The sequence below is a fragment of the Erithacus rubecula genome (assembly GCF_903797595.1).
Source record: "Erithacus rubecula genome assembly, chromosome: 5".
Lineage (NCBI taxonomy): Eukaryota > Metazoa > Chordata > Aves > Passeriformes > Muscicapidae > Erithacus > Erithacus rubecula.
The window spans coordinates 24,276,738-24,294,164 of record NC_136687.1 but is presented as its reverse complement, the minus strand read 5'-3'; the positions used below and the strand labels follow the sequence as shown (position 1 = coordinate 24,294,164).

The following is a 17,427-nucleotide window of genomic DNA, read 5'->3' as shown; positions in this document are numbered from 1 at the left end:
GGTAAGCGGGGCTGGTGGCCGAGAGTGTCAGATTCCTCCTGTCGGCGCCAAGGGGCTCCGCGGGGCCGGATTTCTCCGGCGTCACGGCGGGGGAAGGCGGGGGTCGGTGCGCGGCTGCTGTGGGGCGTGTGCTCAGGCCCGTAGGGCCGCCGCCCTCAGGCCAGGAAACACACTGGGGTGCTTGAGCGTGCCCAGAGAAGGGCAACGGAGCTGCTGAAGCGTCTGGAGTATGTCCTGTTAGGAGTGGCTGAGGGAGTTGCGGGTGTTTAGCCTGGAGAAAAGGAGGCTCAGGGAGACCTTTATTGCTCTCTACAACCACCTCAGCAGGTGAGGATAGGTCTCTTCTCCCAGACGAGTAATGACAGGACGAGGGGACATAGCCTCAAGCTGTGCCAGAGGAGGTTCAGGTTGAATATCAGGAAGAATTTATTCACAGGAAGAGTGATTAGATATTGGAATGGACTGCCCAGGAGGGAGGTGGTGGACGTGACACTTAGTGCCATGGTTCAACTTAGTGCTTAGTTGACACGGTGGTGTTCGGTCAGAGGTTGGACTCGATGATCCTAGAGGCCTTTTTCAGCCTAATTGGTTCTGTGATAGAAATCCTCTGTGCAGGCCGTGTGTGCACTGCCCTGGGCGGGGGCACTGAGCAGCTGCTGCAGGGCTGAGCAAGCACGGGGCATTCCAGCCCCATGCTGCTGTCAGTCTGTTGGCAGGGACCTTGGCACTGACTACCTAGTGCAGCTACTCTGTAAAAGTCACCTTTGAAATAAGAGCCCGAGTTTAAAACAAAAGCCAGTTCAGATAGGTGTGAAAGATCATGCTGAGTCTTGTCGTCTCCCACCTTCCTCAATATGAAGCGCCTCTCAGGAATCTTTGATGAGTGGTACCTGCCCTGGGCATCACAGCCCACAGTGTGGACCAGTTAATACACGAAATTTTGGCATGTATTTCTTCCCCAAAGTAGTCCTGGAAATTATGGGGTTACTATTCCTATTCAGAAGGAGGCTTTTATTGAAAACTCAGTATATGAAGTTGACAACTCTCATATTTGAAAAACTTAGTTATTTTCTTGCATACTGCTACTTTATTGAGTAGCATATTCCTTTTTGAGTACCATTAGAGGTACTCAAACCTCTAATGATATTTTTTCAGTAGCCTAATATTAGAATTTTCTTCTTTAAATGAATAAATTATCCATAACATTTCTTGTAGAAGACAAATAAGTTTTGATCCTTGCAAACCACATTGATTTAATCTTGCATTATATAGGTATTTCATTTAAACAGAATAATATAATTGGGGAGTTCTTCGCAGCATATACACATAATGGTTACTCTAAGAATTGCATATAAGGTTGAGAAAACAGCAATGAGTATTACAGAAAAGTATACGAAAGTTACATTTCTCCAGTAAGTGATTGGAAATAAAGTTATTTTTTGGGGTGACACTTGTCTTTCCAAGACAACAGGGCCTTAAAATATTGGAACTCTTTTACATTCCTCCCATAGGAGACAGTATGTCTGCTAGATATGAATATTAAGAATTGGTTGCATAATATTTTGTTGACATCAGCTCTGTCTCATTGTTTCATTCTTGCCACTATAGCTTTCAGCTTTCATCCCATGTAGGAGATGTACCATGAGGCTGCTTAAAGGGCTAAATATTTTTGGGGTTCTTCATTATGTCGAAGCAATAGCGTAGCTGAATAACTTCAGGAGAAACATGTACTTAGGACAATATAGGAGGCCAGTGGCAAAATGCAAATCTTTATGATCTTAATTTATACCCATTCTTTTTCTTTAATTTAATTTTTATTTTCTTCCTGTGACTCAGCTGTTTTATCATCATGAAAAAGACAAGCACTTTAAATCTATGGCAGCAGATAGAAACTGTTTCCAGTGATTATTTTTATGCAGCCGTCTGCACAAGCAGGCTTTATGAGTAGATAAGAATAAGAAAGCAGATAAGAATAAGAAAAATTGCTTCATTTTTGATTGACACAAACCTCTTTAAAGTTTTATGCATCTTTCTAATATTTTCTGTCCTTTTTTTTGCATTAAGTGACAGGAGACTGAAGAAAATTAAATTACTCTCAGATTGAGGAAGACGGTGTAGAGCTATGAGCTTTCCTCATATGGGTTCACAAACTCATGGTTTTTCAAAGACACAGTGATCATTGTAATTTTTTGCAGGTGTCTGAGAATAAAGTGCAGATTGGTGTGAATGCAATGCTTTATTTAAGTTTTTTTTACCAAGGGGAGAGGAGGTTATATTGCTTCTATTACTTAAAAAAGCTTTTCTGTCTGAATGTCTAGTGTATGTGAAGCAGACGTTGCTTGAACTTCATAGCTGTGTAACTGACCTCAAAAGAAGTGCAGGAAATGGTTTATATAGTAATATTATGAATGCCAAAAACCTTTAGGTCAATAAATTGTTACATATCTTTTCTATTTGACTCTGCCCTTCTCAGTCACTTTAGTTTTGCTCGGTGCCACGATTCTCAGAAGGTACTTTCAGAAAAGCAGAAGTGCCTTCTATGTTAATAAAGTGCCACACCGTGCAGCACAGTGCTAGGTAAAAAATCACAATTTAGATGTTTGAATTACTGTAGAAATAAATGAGTTTCCTTCTTGCTTTTCCCTACAAGTGCAGTTCTCAAGTATGGAAGATTGCAACTCTAAAACTCTTTGGAATCTATTTATTCTTTTGTGTTATTATTTTAAAAGATGTTTGTAACTGTATTGGTTTTTTTGAAGATACAGATGTGGTTTATGATAGGCTTGCCTGGTGTGTCCCATAGAATCCAGGCTTCAGATGATGGCAGTGAGGATAGAAATAATTCAGTAATTCTGGACAGCACACTAAAGATGTTATTTCTTGGTCCTGCAGTGCATTAAAAAATTAGAAAGGTTTTCAGTTATTTGCTCATATTTTAATTTCTTTATGATTGAGCATGCTCCACTAGATCATGATTCAGCATTTAATTGTAGTTCATGACTTACCTGTTTAAGTTACACACAACTCTGTGTTGCTGATAAACTGTAAACTATATCAGGTAACTGGACGTTATCTGCTGTAAAAAATACACTCAGCCTGTTCAAACCTGTTTTCTTTGTAGATGAATATTGGACTTACAAGTATCAGTATGATATCTTGACTTTTTACCTTTGTACCTAGAAGAAAGAGAAGTAGGCAAGCATAAAATAGCAAGCACAGCTTCTGTGAACAAGAGCAGTAACAGACTACAAGGAAAGAGACAATGTCTTCTGAAACAGTCCAACAGGGAAGTCAGACACCTCCAATAAAGCAACGTGGATGGGTAAGCTGGGGTTCCTCCCTTATATTTTGATGTTATTGCTGATGAATAACTGGGATTTTACCCCAGTTGCTCTTACTGAAGAGACAAATAGGTGTCTGTTAGCTGAAGTATATAGATGAAGAGAGGAAAGGACAGTGTGTTATTTTTTCCTGGTTCACTGTGCTCAGAGAGCTAGGAGTTGTGAATCTCAAGGTTCTGATTTATGCCCTGAGTTATGAGCTGGCATAGCCATGGTGTCTGAGTACAAGTCCCGTACAACCTGTCCCCATCAAGTTCTGCATGCACATGTTCTGAAGGGCAGAAGGGAGTAGTATGGCCCAAGAATCTGGTCTACGGCTCTACAGAAGATGAATATTCTCCTCTGATGGAGAAATTGAGGAATTTAAGTGTGGTATGACTTTTTGCTAACCAGAGGGCAGCAATATTGGGCTGATCTGCAAGGAAGGGGCACGAGTGCCAGCAGGGTGGCAGGGGCTGGGGCTCAGATACAGGGAGCACAGTACCACAGTACCCAAAAAGAGGAGGAGAGCAGATCCAGTGATATTAACCAGGGTCAGCCTACAGCCAGTTCAGTGATTGCCAGGCAATTCTGATGCTAAGCCAGGCGATCAGGTTAGCAAGGCAAGGTATGGGTCTCCATGGTATACCTACAACACAGTTAAGGCAAGAACCTGAGCTTATATACAGCTCCTGAGCTGAAGGGCAGAGGCCCTGGGCACAGCTTCTTGCTGCTGTTTCTGAGCTTTTCTGTTTTCACAGCAGTCCAACTTGATGTTACACAACTGTGCCATGTTAGAGCTGACTCTGAGCCCAAGCAACTAAACACCTGGCAGGGTGTGTGTGGAGGCAGAAGGTTGCAAAGCCTGTTGGTGCACTTGGGGCTCTGACATGAATTTCCTTATCTTTCAGTCAACCTGTTTGTATTTTACTGTATTTGCTATGACCTTGCTCTGAAACCAGTTTGAAGTGGTTCTCTGTGGTCTGGAGCAGAGACAATTCTGTATTGTTTGCCCAAGCAGCACCACCATTAACTTCTGTGGGAGCAATGCTTGAAGAAGGGCTAGCTATTAATGACCTATAATGTGAAATGTATGACTATGGCCAATAAATGCATTTATTATGGCTATAAAATCATGGATCAGTCAGGTATAAAAGGAGATAGAATCCTGTTGTAGATGAATGTGCTCTTTTTTCCAAGGAATTGCTTGTTCTATGATGTCTAGTTTTTCTTTCAAGAATACATATGTTTGAAGATGTTGTGTTTTTACAGCAAAATGTTAAAATTTCAGTTAATTTTAACTTAATGACAGCTTAATTACATCCTTTCCCTTGGCTTTTCTTACTGAGCACAATGTCATGGTATGGAATTGGAATATCCTTTGGATCAGCTGTGGTCAGCTGTCCCAGCTGTGTCCCCTGCCAAATTCTTCTACACCCCCAGCTGATTTGCTGGTGGGGCAGCCTCAGAAACAGAAAAGGCCTTGACTCTGAGTAAGATCTACTCAGCAGTAATTAGATATGTCTGTATTGTGAAGACTGGTTTGGTCATAAATCCAAACCTAACACCATACCAGTTACTATGGAGAAAATAAACTTGTGTCTGGTTGAAGCCAGTACAACAATTTATCTCATATGTCTGGTAACGACACTTCAAATGCTAACACTGAGTCTTTTCTTAAAGAAGGAAAAATAATCTTCTTGTGTCTACATGTCAGTACCCTGGATAGTAGAATGCAGGGAAGAATACTGTCACTTTTTCCTCACAATTACAGTGGGTGAAAAAAGAGCTACCTTAAAGAAGTCTGTTGGAGACCTGATTTGTATTAGGGTAAAGCCAGTATGGTTGAGTTCAGTTAATGCCATGAATATATTTAAATTGCTCAGAGAGAAAGCTCTACTAGTGGAGAGTCTGGCAGAGTATATGTTGATCATCTTCTAACTACTCGCAAAATCTGCTCTTGTTGAATGTAATTGACTTCTGTACAGCGAAGTACTTTATTTTTGAAAACTGCCACTCTGCCTTTATTTCCTGTCATTTCTTTCCAATGTAGCTCATGAGAATGAAATAACTAACAAATATAAAGCAATATGCTTCTGGGGTAAGCCCCAGCTGAGCAATTTTAGGAGAGTAAAGACCAACAAGATGGGTGGTTTAAACTTCAAACCTGTGTAGTTCTTTCTGTTTCTCTATTAGGATATCAAGATTTCATCACGCTGCTAACAACAGAATAAGGAGTTTTGCTTGGAGGTTTTTGTATTTTATTTGTTTTTTAAATAATTTGTCTTCTTTAATTGATTGTTTTTTCTTCCTGTGAGATTCAGTAAATTAATCCAGCTTTATGCTTTCAGCCAATGATATTTTGTCCTCTCTCCCAAATTCAAGACAAAGAGATTGCAAAGATCCTTAAAGAATGCAAGCATGAAAGTTTCTGGTATAGAGGTGAGTGATCCAAAGTCATTCTTACCACACTTGGCATATAGAATGACTTCTTGATGTATGTGTGCAAAACTGTCTGCAGAATGCTTTTTTGTTGGAACACTGTCATGTTAAGTTAAGCTTTGTATTCTTAAAGGTTTAATTGAATTATTTGCATAATTGTTGGTAAAGGTGGTTGGATTGAGGTCTTGTTTAATGTGAACTTTAGCAGTTGTAGACTTCATTCTATTCTTGAAGTCCATTATTACATTAGGGATGTTTTACTTTGTTATATACTTATCCTTGCCTTTGAATGGAAAGCAGGCATGGCTATGTGTCTTTGATTTGTGAAATTCTTTGTATGTTAGGACATCTAGAAGATCAGTGCTTGGTGTTTTAATGCCTTTCCATCCACATTTTCAGTTTGTATCTAAATTGCATATTTCCTCAATGGAGAATATTGAAAAGGGTTTCAGCATTTCATTGGAGCTGCTGACATTACAAATGTTGCAGTAGTTAGAAGAGATATTAAAATGGTGGAAACTATTATTAAATATAATATATATATAATTATATAATAATATATATTATTATATAATATATATTTTATATTATATATTATATATTATATAAATTTTATATATATTATATTTATATATATTATTATATAATAATATATATTATATAATAATATATATAATTATATAATTATATATAAATATATATATTTAGCATTAGCTTCAGATGTTACAGCATGGCTGATGTCTAGCACTGTGTGAGGACATCTTTGCTTTGAAGAGAGCATAATCTGAATGAGCAGATGTCGTAGGTGATTAAGACAGTAGGCAAATTTAATGTTTAGAAATAATGTGTTTAACATTAGAAACAGAAACATTTAACATATAAAAGAGTATTTACCAAATACATAGCAAATTTTGGTTGATACCAGCTACTCTTCTTTTAATTTTCACAGCTCTTCCTTTATCTCTTGGGACCATGCTTGTCACCCAGGGGCTTATCTCAAAAGGTAAAGTTTAAAAAAAACATCATTACTGTTGTTCAATATCGATATCTTCTCGCTCATTACCATCATTGCTATGGTGATTTGATTATTATGTGTGCATTGCCACAATCATTCTTTTGCAAGAACATGAACTGAAAAGAGAATTCACTGATTCAAAGACGAGTGGCTGGATTTTGTCACTGTGATCACATATATTTGAGTAGAGTCTTCACTGGGGCAACTTGTAGGGCAGAGCATTGTGCAACCCAGCAGGGGCATTGGAGTTGGGTACTGTAGCTCTAACTGTTGTTTTATTTGAAAATGCTGACAATGTTTTTACAGTGACCATGTATCAATATGATTACAGCTTTGGTGCAAAGGGACAAGGAGTACTGCCAAAGTGAGGAGACAGAGAGCTTTCTGTAGGGATGGCTCACAGTCTGCAGGCTAACACAAAAGAAAGTTGTATTCTGTTTATGTGGTGGATGAGCCTGGTTCTACACATGGCACCTTCAGTTTCCCTGCTGGGGATCTGGACTATGTATAAGGTTGAGGTTGGTGTTTTGGGGAAAGAATGAGGGGCATCCACCCTGAAGTCTGCTAAGCTATATCACAAGAGGCTGATGTGGGTTCCCTATTCCATCCTTGATCTATGAGCTTGTAGGGAGACGGAGGGAAGGAGTAAGAGGGTGGTCAAAGAAGGACTGCACATTTGAAATTTGTGAGTAGTGATAGGAGGGGCACTGGGGCTCTCTGTAGCTAACATGCCAGCCTCTGGCACCAGGTGCTCTTCTCAGTTTCTGTTCATTGTACTTGGATGTTTCTGATCAGCTGTGAAATAACAAATGCCCTTATTAAATAATCATTACTGTGTGTCAACAATTGGAGGGGGGTGATTAGAAACAAACAACACTTTTGTTTCTCCCTCCCCAATATAAAATTGCATAGATCACAGTGGGCAAAGGTCCTTGTGCTTAGCACAGGCTGAATACTCCTCTGTCTAAATACTTTCTTCTGATGGCTGCACGCAGCACCCTGCTTCTAGAACATTCCAGAGCTTCTGAGCCTCATTATTACTGTCTAAATGCATGTAACAGTGCAACCAGTGTTCACTTCCCCTCCCTTTGCTGCGGTAATCTTGCTGTGTGGAGCCCTCCTCCGCAGCATGGCGTGCCTCTGCCAGACACATAGTTCTCAGAGGAAAACTGGATTCACCCTCTGAGATTAACTGGGGGAATGTGGATTTTGGTGGAAAAGCTAAAGATCAATTTTTGCTTTTCTTGTTTAGCACACTGTATTCTCCTCACAAAGGCCAAAATGTGATATTTCTTCTCCAGAGGAGAAGGCTAGATACCAGTGGTACAGTTTTAATTGACAGCCACAGAAAGTTACCAAAGAAAAGTTTCATCCTACTTATTACAGCACAAGGAGGTGGACCCTGTGTAAGAGATTTAATTTTGCTATTTTATATGCAGGGTTGGTTTGTGCTGAAACATAAGCCACCATCACTTCCTCTGCAGTGCTGCAGGTGTCGCTAGTGGCAGGCATGCTGCTTTCATGTTGGTTTACACTCTGAAGTCCTGCCTGAACTGAATCCTGCAAAGTCCAGATTCTCTTTCTGCTATGACTCTAGGCTGTCCCAAAACATATGCACTAAAAACTAGTGGAATAGAAATGTACTATGTACATTTCTGATGTACTGAAATCTGAGTGAGTGGACTTCATACCATCCTCACCTTAAGAAATGCAAAAGCTGTAGGAAAATTAATGCACTGATTTTGAGTGCTGATGAGTTCCTCAAGTGAATAAGCTTTCTATTTCTTTTTATCGTAGGCATTTTCTCAGCAAGCCCAAGATTTGGTCCATACCCCAAGATGGCAAGTAAGTTGTACCCAATTCTAAAAGGAAAGAAAAGGTTCTTTACAGGCAATATGCAGACCTTAGATGCACCTCTCTGAATTTCTTTCAAAAATTTTAATTTTTTTGAATTTATATGTTACCCCAGCAGATTAGGAAATCAGATTTCTGATGTGTTTAAAAATAAATGTATGAAACAAGATTCTTATAGTGTAAATATAAGTAGCAGCTGACATTTATGTAATGCAGTCTCTCATATTGTTATAAACTCTGGTTTCAAGTTTTGTTTTATAAATTATATAAGCCTCATTGATGCTTGGCAGATTGCACTATTTATGCTATGAAGAACTCACAATGCCATAATATATAAAATAGTATGGTCCTTTTCATGTGTTTATTTGATTGATCTCAACTGTCTAATTCAGAACCATGGATTGACAAAGAAAACAAATAGAAGCACAGAAACTTCAGTACAGTAAGGTAGCTCATAAATGACAAGAAATTTAATTGATTCCCTCTTCAGCAGAAATTCAGCAGAAAATCAAGGACATTGAAGTAATCTTTTATTCTGACTCTAGTGAGTGAAAACCACAGTGCAACAGTATGGCAGGCTGATGTTCTAGCTTCTTAGAAGGCCAGACAAGTTGGTGTTAAAAGTGTAATCATTAGAAGTAAACCATGGTATGCAGTCAAAGGCAAGAACAATTAGTGCTGACATAATTAATTTTTTTTATTTTCTGTAACTGGGTCCTCTAAATATTGTATCCTTTTCCTGTATGCAGGAATATTGTATCTTTTTTCTGTATCAATTATTTTGGACCAGTTGCACTCTTTCATGATAGGTAACCAATTTTCAGTAGTTTACTGAATTCACCCCATAAACCCTGTATAACTTCACATGTGTTTGTGACATCTTCTGAGAAGATGTGGTATACAATTTGCTATATGATTAAAATGGATCCAATAGCACACTCCTGTTTTAAACTGCTATTTAACAATGTTTTGTTACCTGTCTCTGTAGTTGCTGGTTTTTTGGGTTATGCCATTGGAAAGATGTCATACATGGGAGAATGCCAAAGAAAGTTTCAGAAAATTGGTATTGCACCATGTGGTCAACAACAAAAAAGGTCTGTGCTAATTTAAACTATTAAGCCTAGATTAAAATAAAAAATATTTTAAAAATTATATGCAGCAAAACTATGAATTTAAATTCTGTGATCAGATCCTGAGGTACTAGTCATAGTCTTAGGCTGTATATTGTAGTATTAAAAACTCCTGCACGTTCTTTAGAAAATGCAAATTAAACTCACTGTAATACCTATTACTTGGATATCTGTGTTTTAAATGAAATTATTGTACTTTCAGGTGTGATGTGACAACAGTTACTAATTTTCTTTTCATCTAGTATCATGCTAAGATTGCCCATGTTATCACTTCGATCCTTTGAGTCTTCCTTTGGAACATACCTCATGCCAAATATACTACAGATTTTTTTATAATGTTCTCATGTTTTAACAACAATGTCAATCTCAACCCATATTCCAATCTCCCTCTCCTCTGTGGCTTTGCCCAATCTCTTGCTGTCGTGCCAAGCCATGAAGAGTGCAAACTGAGAGTCCAACTGCTTTGTCCACCTTACACCTCTAACCATAGATAGATTTCAGTGGTTGACTTCTGTCACCTGGTGCCTCCATGTTTTCGTTGCTGTTTTCTCAATTTCACATGAAGTCTTCCTTCACATCAAATCAGACTCTGGCTTCCTTCCCAGCTCCTCCTTCAGCTGCCTGTTACACTCTCCATTCCCAATATGGCTTCTGGTATAAACCGTTCACTCACAAAGCACTTTTCCAAAAATCCTATGCAAAAAATCATTCTCCTTTGTCTTTCCACATCTTGCCCCCAGTCTAGCATGAGTTATTAAAAATGCCTGATAATGAGAAGCTTCTTCATTGTTCATGTATGTCACTACTTGTATTCTTCTCCCACACAACAAAGTATATACTTGGTATTACACAAAATGTTATACACCTTACTCCTAGCTCAGTTTGCTCATAGGTACAATGGCAAGGACTGTCTTTTACTGCTTAGGAAATCCTGTTATATCCTGGCAATTTCTAGAAGGAGTACTTAATACTAATTGATGAGCATTTATTAGCTGAGACATTTAGAAGTCATATTTTGCAGTTTATATCCTATATTACAAAAATTGGGGAATATAGGCAAGAGATTACTTAATCAAGAACTTTTGCCATCATGCTATGTGGTTGTATTGGAAGAAATCCAGCAAAATTCTTCAATGTTTTGTTTGCTTTTAATATTGTAGGAAATGCCATCATGCTTGCAAAGAATGTAAAGAAAAATCAGGATCGAATGAGAGAGAAGGTACAAATCCTTCAACATCTTAGTCCCAGGTAGGCAACTTAGTTTTTGGTTTTTTTTTAATTAAAGTCATGTTGTTTTCCATGTAGAGTGGTATTCTTCTTTTGAACAATATAGTGAAATATTTTAATAATGAATCAAAATCCAAGGAAATATTCTGTATCTGTAATTTGTCGTTAATTTTTGTTTCTTAGTTTTTACATTACATAACTTGAGTGCTAATTTTAAATCCCTCATCTCTGAGGATTTTTTCGCTTTAGCTGTAGCTGAGTATTGCTGATTGACCTAAGTGGAATTAATTTGGATTGACTGCTTGTATTAAAACAAATACCACTCCTTTCAATTTCCAGCTTGTTTTACTTAAGAATCGAATAATCATGGGTTATGTTGATATTTAGAAAGGCATTGAAATATTGATAACTAGAAGCAGACAGAGCTGGGTGTGGGGTTTTTTTCATTCAGTACTACAATTTGGCTAGAGCCTTATGGGACAGCATAATAGTGCTGCAAGAGCAGTCTGCTGTGGTGGGGCAGGGGACATGGCTTATGTTCTCATCCCAGAACGGGGGAAGTTCCTTTTGTGAAAAAGGAGGGTTTGCAGGGTAGAAGGTAGGGGAGTGTTTAAAAGGACTTGCATTCTATGAAAAACAAGCCAGCAGCTGATTTTTTAAGAATGCTTTCACACTTTCTGTTTGTGGTAAACTGGCCTACATTTCTCACAGGCAGGAGAATGTGTGAAAGTGTTTGCAAATAGCTTGGCTGCCTGCAAGAGAGGAGAGCAGAGGGCCTGTTTGAAACCCTGCCATGGGAGTTTTTACAGCTAAGAACAGAAGTCTGATGCAGAAATTGTTGGATTAAGTCTAGCCTATATTATGTAGGAATTTAGACAAGGATATTGGTAATGATCTCCTTCATACTTTCCCCACAGACAGTCTGTAAGGAGGAATATCCTATCAGAACCTGTTTACTTGCCCAGAAGAGAGATTTTGATAGACTTTTACTATGCAATACATTGTGGCGGTGGGGATTGAAAAGAGTTTTCAGAGTCCTTAAAGAAGCCATTAGAATAAAGTCCTGATTTTAATCAGCTTTGCTACTGGTTCTACATTTTATATCAAGTGCTGCAGGTGCTCAGCCAGTAGCAGAAAATGCAGTTTGGCTTAGGCTCACCTAATAGGGTTGTGCCAAAAGAAGCACTGCATCTCTTGTGCCAACTATAGAGATTGTTAAATGAGCTGGCCCTGCAGAGCAGCTCTCTGCTCTAGTTTGGTACAAGGACAGGGGTAAAAAATTCCCCAAAACATTCAGAAGAGTTTCTTACCAGTGTCAGCATGAAGGAGGGAGTGAACCAGAGATAACTCTGAAAAAAACAACACTCTAAATCCATTAGCACCTATGAGCTTAATTAACCTCTTGCAATATTGTGCTGATGAACTGCTTTTGAAGATTTTGTTTTAAACAAATGCCTATGTAGGCTCACTTATTTCAAATAAGGACCTCCAAAGCATATTTAATTGAGAATGGTCACTTACTAGCAATTACCTGTGTAGAGGAATCAAATATTTATTGTGGTATTTATCTCTGCTGTTTGTCATAGCTGCAGCTTGCTGAACCTTCAATTCAAACACATTTTATTTTTCAGCATTCCTCTGTGAGCTGGCAGTATTTTTTCTGGTGTGCGAGTACCAATTAGCTTTTAAATAATACCCAAATTGTCTCAAATAAAAAGAAGCCTTGCAGCTTTTTGAGGGGAAGAACACAGGAGGCCACAGACCCCTCTCCTTGTTTTCTTTCTGTAAGGGGTCCTGAAATTTCTGCTGTGGAACCTGTTCCCTGCTTCAGCTCATATGTTCATCAGAGGCCTTGAGTGCTTCACATTTTACCAGCAGCTTAGGTCTTCTTATTTGGTTGTTTAAAGGGCTTGAAAGCTTAGTCAGAAACTTAGTTTGAAAACAAATATAAGGTAAGTGTATTTCTTAAAAGTTCTAAATGCTCTAATGGAAAAGCCATTATATTTGGGGCAGTGTGGTATTTTGAGTTTGTTAGAAATCAATTTTCATGGGCAGGTTTTAGAAACTTAGGAAAAGAAGTACTGTAAGCATTGTATTGTTAAACATCTCTATGTTTTGGTAAAACTTCTTAATTTAGCATGCTGTGCTCTAAAAATGTGCAGACTCCCTACTGAGCACATCTTGCTACTAGCAAGCCAAGCGTGTGGTGCAAGCTCTGTCAGTACCTAGGAGGACCACCCAGATAAAATTGTATTCATGTTTAGGAATACAAAGGTAATGTCATTTATCCTCAGGGATTCTGGAATGTTCTCAGAGAAATCACCAAGAGGCTCTACGTTTCACATTGAAAGCAAGGTGGCACTTACATAAATAACAAGTCCTTTTATTCTGTTTACAGATGTGGTGAACATGATAAAAACCTTATGGACCATCTTCTTTCAAGGCACTTTCCTGAAGAATAGAAATAATAATTTTGTGATTCTCTCTCTTTGGTATAAGTGTACTTATTTGAAATAGTTGCATATTTTTACATAGTTCTGTTTGTACTAAATACCACTTCTTTTAAATGCACATTTTGAAATACACTCCTCTCTTTTCAGCATGTGGTGGTTTATTTTCCTCTCTCCAGTGCAATTTAGCTCTTAGTGCTGAAAAATTACATTTGTATATTGTATTTAGATGCTAGCAATACTTTGTGTAACAGACAAGTGGTTTATGTTGGAATGTTTGTCTATGTCAAACGGAAAGGGTGTGAGGATGTTTAAATGGTTTGCACAGTGAAGCAGCTGTTCAGTCTGTGAGCTGACCCCTTGGTTATGGAGTACTTTAAGAGTACCAAATTCAGGGTATTGTCAGACTGCAGTTACTGTGCTGAACCAGCTTTCTATAAGCCAACTTTTCACAAACATTTGTTTTGCCAGGGATACCAAAACTGTGCCACATTCATGAACACACAATATTTTGGAACAGTTTATGGTTGCACAAAATCTGAGGCCACCAGATGCTGAAAAAAACCCAAACCTAGATGGCACATGCTCTCTACAAACAGCAAGACACACAGTCTTCCATGAAACATCTCAGGAAATCAAAAGCAGGCACTTACCCTAAGCATAGTGATGGCTTTCACAGGAAATAAATGCACAGCTACTGAAAAGTTTGGGCTTCACAATCAGTGAAGACTGTGGGCTTTTTCTGTTTGCTTTTATACTATGCTAATGGTTAGGTTCCCTCTTTTGAACTAGCTTCTATGGGCATCTTTACCTGGACACAATGAAATTTTGCAAGCAAAATATATAGTATGGTAAAGTATCATGTAACTACTAATTGGTTAGTAAACACACAAGACATTCTTGATTTGACAAAGTGATTAGACTGACTACTCAACTCCCTGATAAAGCACTTGGATAGCCTTTTCTAGCCAAGCAGCCACCAGGCAGAAGGGGAAGGGTTAGACTGACTAGCCTCCCTGCTCTTTTCTTTACAATAAGATTATATATTTTTCTACTTGGTGTTTAGCCTCTTGAGTTCTTGAGCTACAAGAACCCCTGTCTCAACAGGGGCTTCAATTTTACACTTGTTACTTTTTTAGCGTATTTTTCCACAGTGCTTTCAATTGGAGGCAGGGATAGACAGCAGTGATGTGTACAGGCAGGTGAGCCTTGGAGAGCTTTCCACAGGGGCTCCAGGGAGAGGGAGTTAAACACCCACAGAGAAGGCCACCTCCTTTGTGAAAATCATGCAATTGTCACGGGTGTACAGTGACAGCCACCAAAACTTGCATGGTGACATGTCTGAGCTGCTTCCCCTTCATCTGTCATCTTCTGTCCAGGTAACAGCCAGAAGCTGCACCAAGGTTAGTTGTGCCTGGGTTATCTGAGGGAAGCCATTACATCCAGGTGACACCAAGGAGAGTGATGTGTGTGACAGAGGATCTTGCAGAGGTTGTTCTTGTGCTCAGTATTACCTCTTGAGATTACAACTTAGCTACCGAACTTTGCTTTGAATGTAATTTTGGTAATTTTTTATTTTAGATTATTGTTCTGCAATGAATATACTGATAAATAAAATTTCTTGTCTCCTTTTTTTCTGACTTTGTTTCCATACTTTGCAAAAGGCTGATTTGATCCAAGTTCATGAGTTACTGTGGTACAGGTATGAGAAAAGGTAGTTTGTGAATCTGAGATGTATTAGCACTAAATTTATGCATATCAAAGGAAAAATGAGCACAAGTAATGGGCAAACTGTGTTTTGGAGGTCTTTAAAAGCAGCTGTTTTGTAGTAATTATGTGCCGTTTAATGAGCTAATCTTTGTTGGCCACTACTATTGTGCATTCCACACAAGCAGGTTAAAGAATTTATTTTTAATCGAAGCAGAAGTTGAATACATTGAATTTAGGAGTGACCTATCAAAAAACAGGGAAAGATTTGAAGTAATCAGTTGCTTCTTTAATTAGAGGGGAAGAGGTCTCTGGGAGGAAAAACAGTTGACCTTGCAAAGATAAACTAAAATTTTCTTAGTGTTTTCTTACACTGATAATAGGCTGTATGTTCCCCTTTGGCAAAGATGTTAGGAAAAGGCTAAAAAAATCCAATGAACTTACACAGCTTCCTGTGAGTGAGTCATTTATATTTGGAAAGTAGAACTTGTTTTCTTCACTCAGAGACAAGGGAGTTAACTGTGTGCTTAGGCATATCACAGCTTAGGTTTAGGTGAAGTCCACATACTTGCTACACAAAATACCTCCTTCAGCTGTGACACACACAGAGTGAGAAGCTGTATATATAAGCCTCTATGCACTTTATGACAATATGGCTAGAAAAAGGGTGCAAGAGGAAAGCTACAGTGACATTAACCTCAAACAACTGCAATAGACTGCTTATCTTTGCAGACTTTTGTATTAGCTGTTGGCATTCATTTTACAAATATGGTATTCACTCCAATTTTTTTAAAAAAGTGTTTTAGAAGAGAAAGCAATTGAAGGTTGAAAACAGCACATTCCTGTTTAAATCCTTAGGTGGACTCTAGATAAGCCAGCTGGTCTATAATTGTCTTCTAAAACTGGGGATGAAAGGGACATGAAAGCTTACTATCCACGTTTTTTTAAGTCCCCATCAAAAACAAGATTTGGGGCTGATTTTATTGAATTTTTGGAGAAGAATGAGAGAACAGGGCATGCTATGCAACAACAGGTAATAGGAGAGGAGGCATCACACACAAAAATACATTTGAGAGGACAAAAAAAAAGGATCCAACTTCTGATATCAGTATTGCAGTAATTCCACATCCTTGAAATGCTAAGCCACTTGTATATTGTATGGATATGGAGGATTTTTTGCTTTGGGGTTTTTTTTTCTAGTAAGTCCCTCAAAAAAGTAAGGTTCTCCAGGAAATAAATGAGACTTCCCAAGACTGTTTAAAATATGGAATGCCTGAGAGGGCATTTGGGGACATGTTAGGGGGCATCTGGTCAACATTTTAACAGATAATCTGAAAAAGGAAAACACAAGTGTTTCTTGATGACAAAATTACAGAGCTAGGAAAAAAAATCTTCATATGAGAGGCTGACTAATAAGCTTCATAGTCATGGAGAAAAATATTAACTGCATCAAACAGTTGGTTTTAAATTACTCTGACTTTTTCAGTACAGGGACCTGGGTGTCATTTTGCATACTTGCAAGACATAGGATTAGTGGTCTATGACAGCCAAAAGGCAAGTAGAACATTAGCGACTCCCAGGGAAAAAAATAGATTTAGACTACAGAGCAATTCTATGGCATGCCCTCACTTTGAATATTATGGTGCTTCCAGTGCATCCCAAAAATTGTACAACACAGAGAAACAGGAGAAAGAAAAATTAAAGAGAATGACCAGAAATACAAAGTGGTTTCAAGAGATTAGGCAATTCACTTTCCAGGCTGAAAACATATCAACGTGAGGATTACTATGTCTGTAAAAGAGTGAAAGGTAAATAGGGAGCAAGAAATTGCTGTTTTTGTAAAATCAAAATGCATCAGCATTCAGTGAAATCAGATTTAAACCAAACAAAAAAGAAACTCTTCTTTACACAGCAGAATTCCACCAGGGGCATTCTTGCCACAGGATATGGTAGAAGCAAACAAAATAGCTCCAAAAGACATGACCTACACAGAGACTTGGCTGCATTTGCATCATCCAAATGCAGCCTTTGGGTCAGGAAATTGCACAGCTCTGATCAGTGAAGGACAGGAATGGGCACCTGTGAAGATCTCCTTCCAGAAGGATCACTAGCCAGTGGGGGAGACAGGGTGACAATCATGGTGATTCTTATATTCTTACAGCTATTGAGAAACCAAGTTAAGAGCCTTGCCAAATGAACTAAACTCCAGGTAGGGGTCATATCTAGAACTGGAGACTGAAACACCTTCATGTGCAGACAGCACAAGATTCACGATTCCTGAG

At 38.5% G+C, this 17,427-nt stretch overlaps 1 protein-coding gene across 1 annotated transcript; it reads left to right on the top strand.

Annotated features, from left to right (window-relative positions):
* OCIAD2 (OCIA domain containing 2) lies at positions 1-13,472 on the top strand. The gene is made up of 7 exons (XM_079305581.1): positions 1-3,322; positions 5,672-5,762; positions 6,712-6,765; positions 8,575-8,622; positions 9,620-9,725; positions 10,922-11,009; positions 13,387-13,472. Exons 1-6 carry the CDS (start codon positions 3,263-3,265, stop codon positions 11,001-11,003), a joined length of 441 nt encoding a protein of 146 aa, XP_079161707.1. The 5' UTR covers positions 1-3,262; the 3' UTR covers positions 11,004-11,009; positions 13,387-13,472.
* The last annotated feature ends 3,955 nt before the right edge of the window (positions 13,473-17,427 follow it).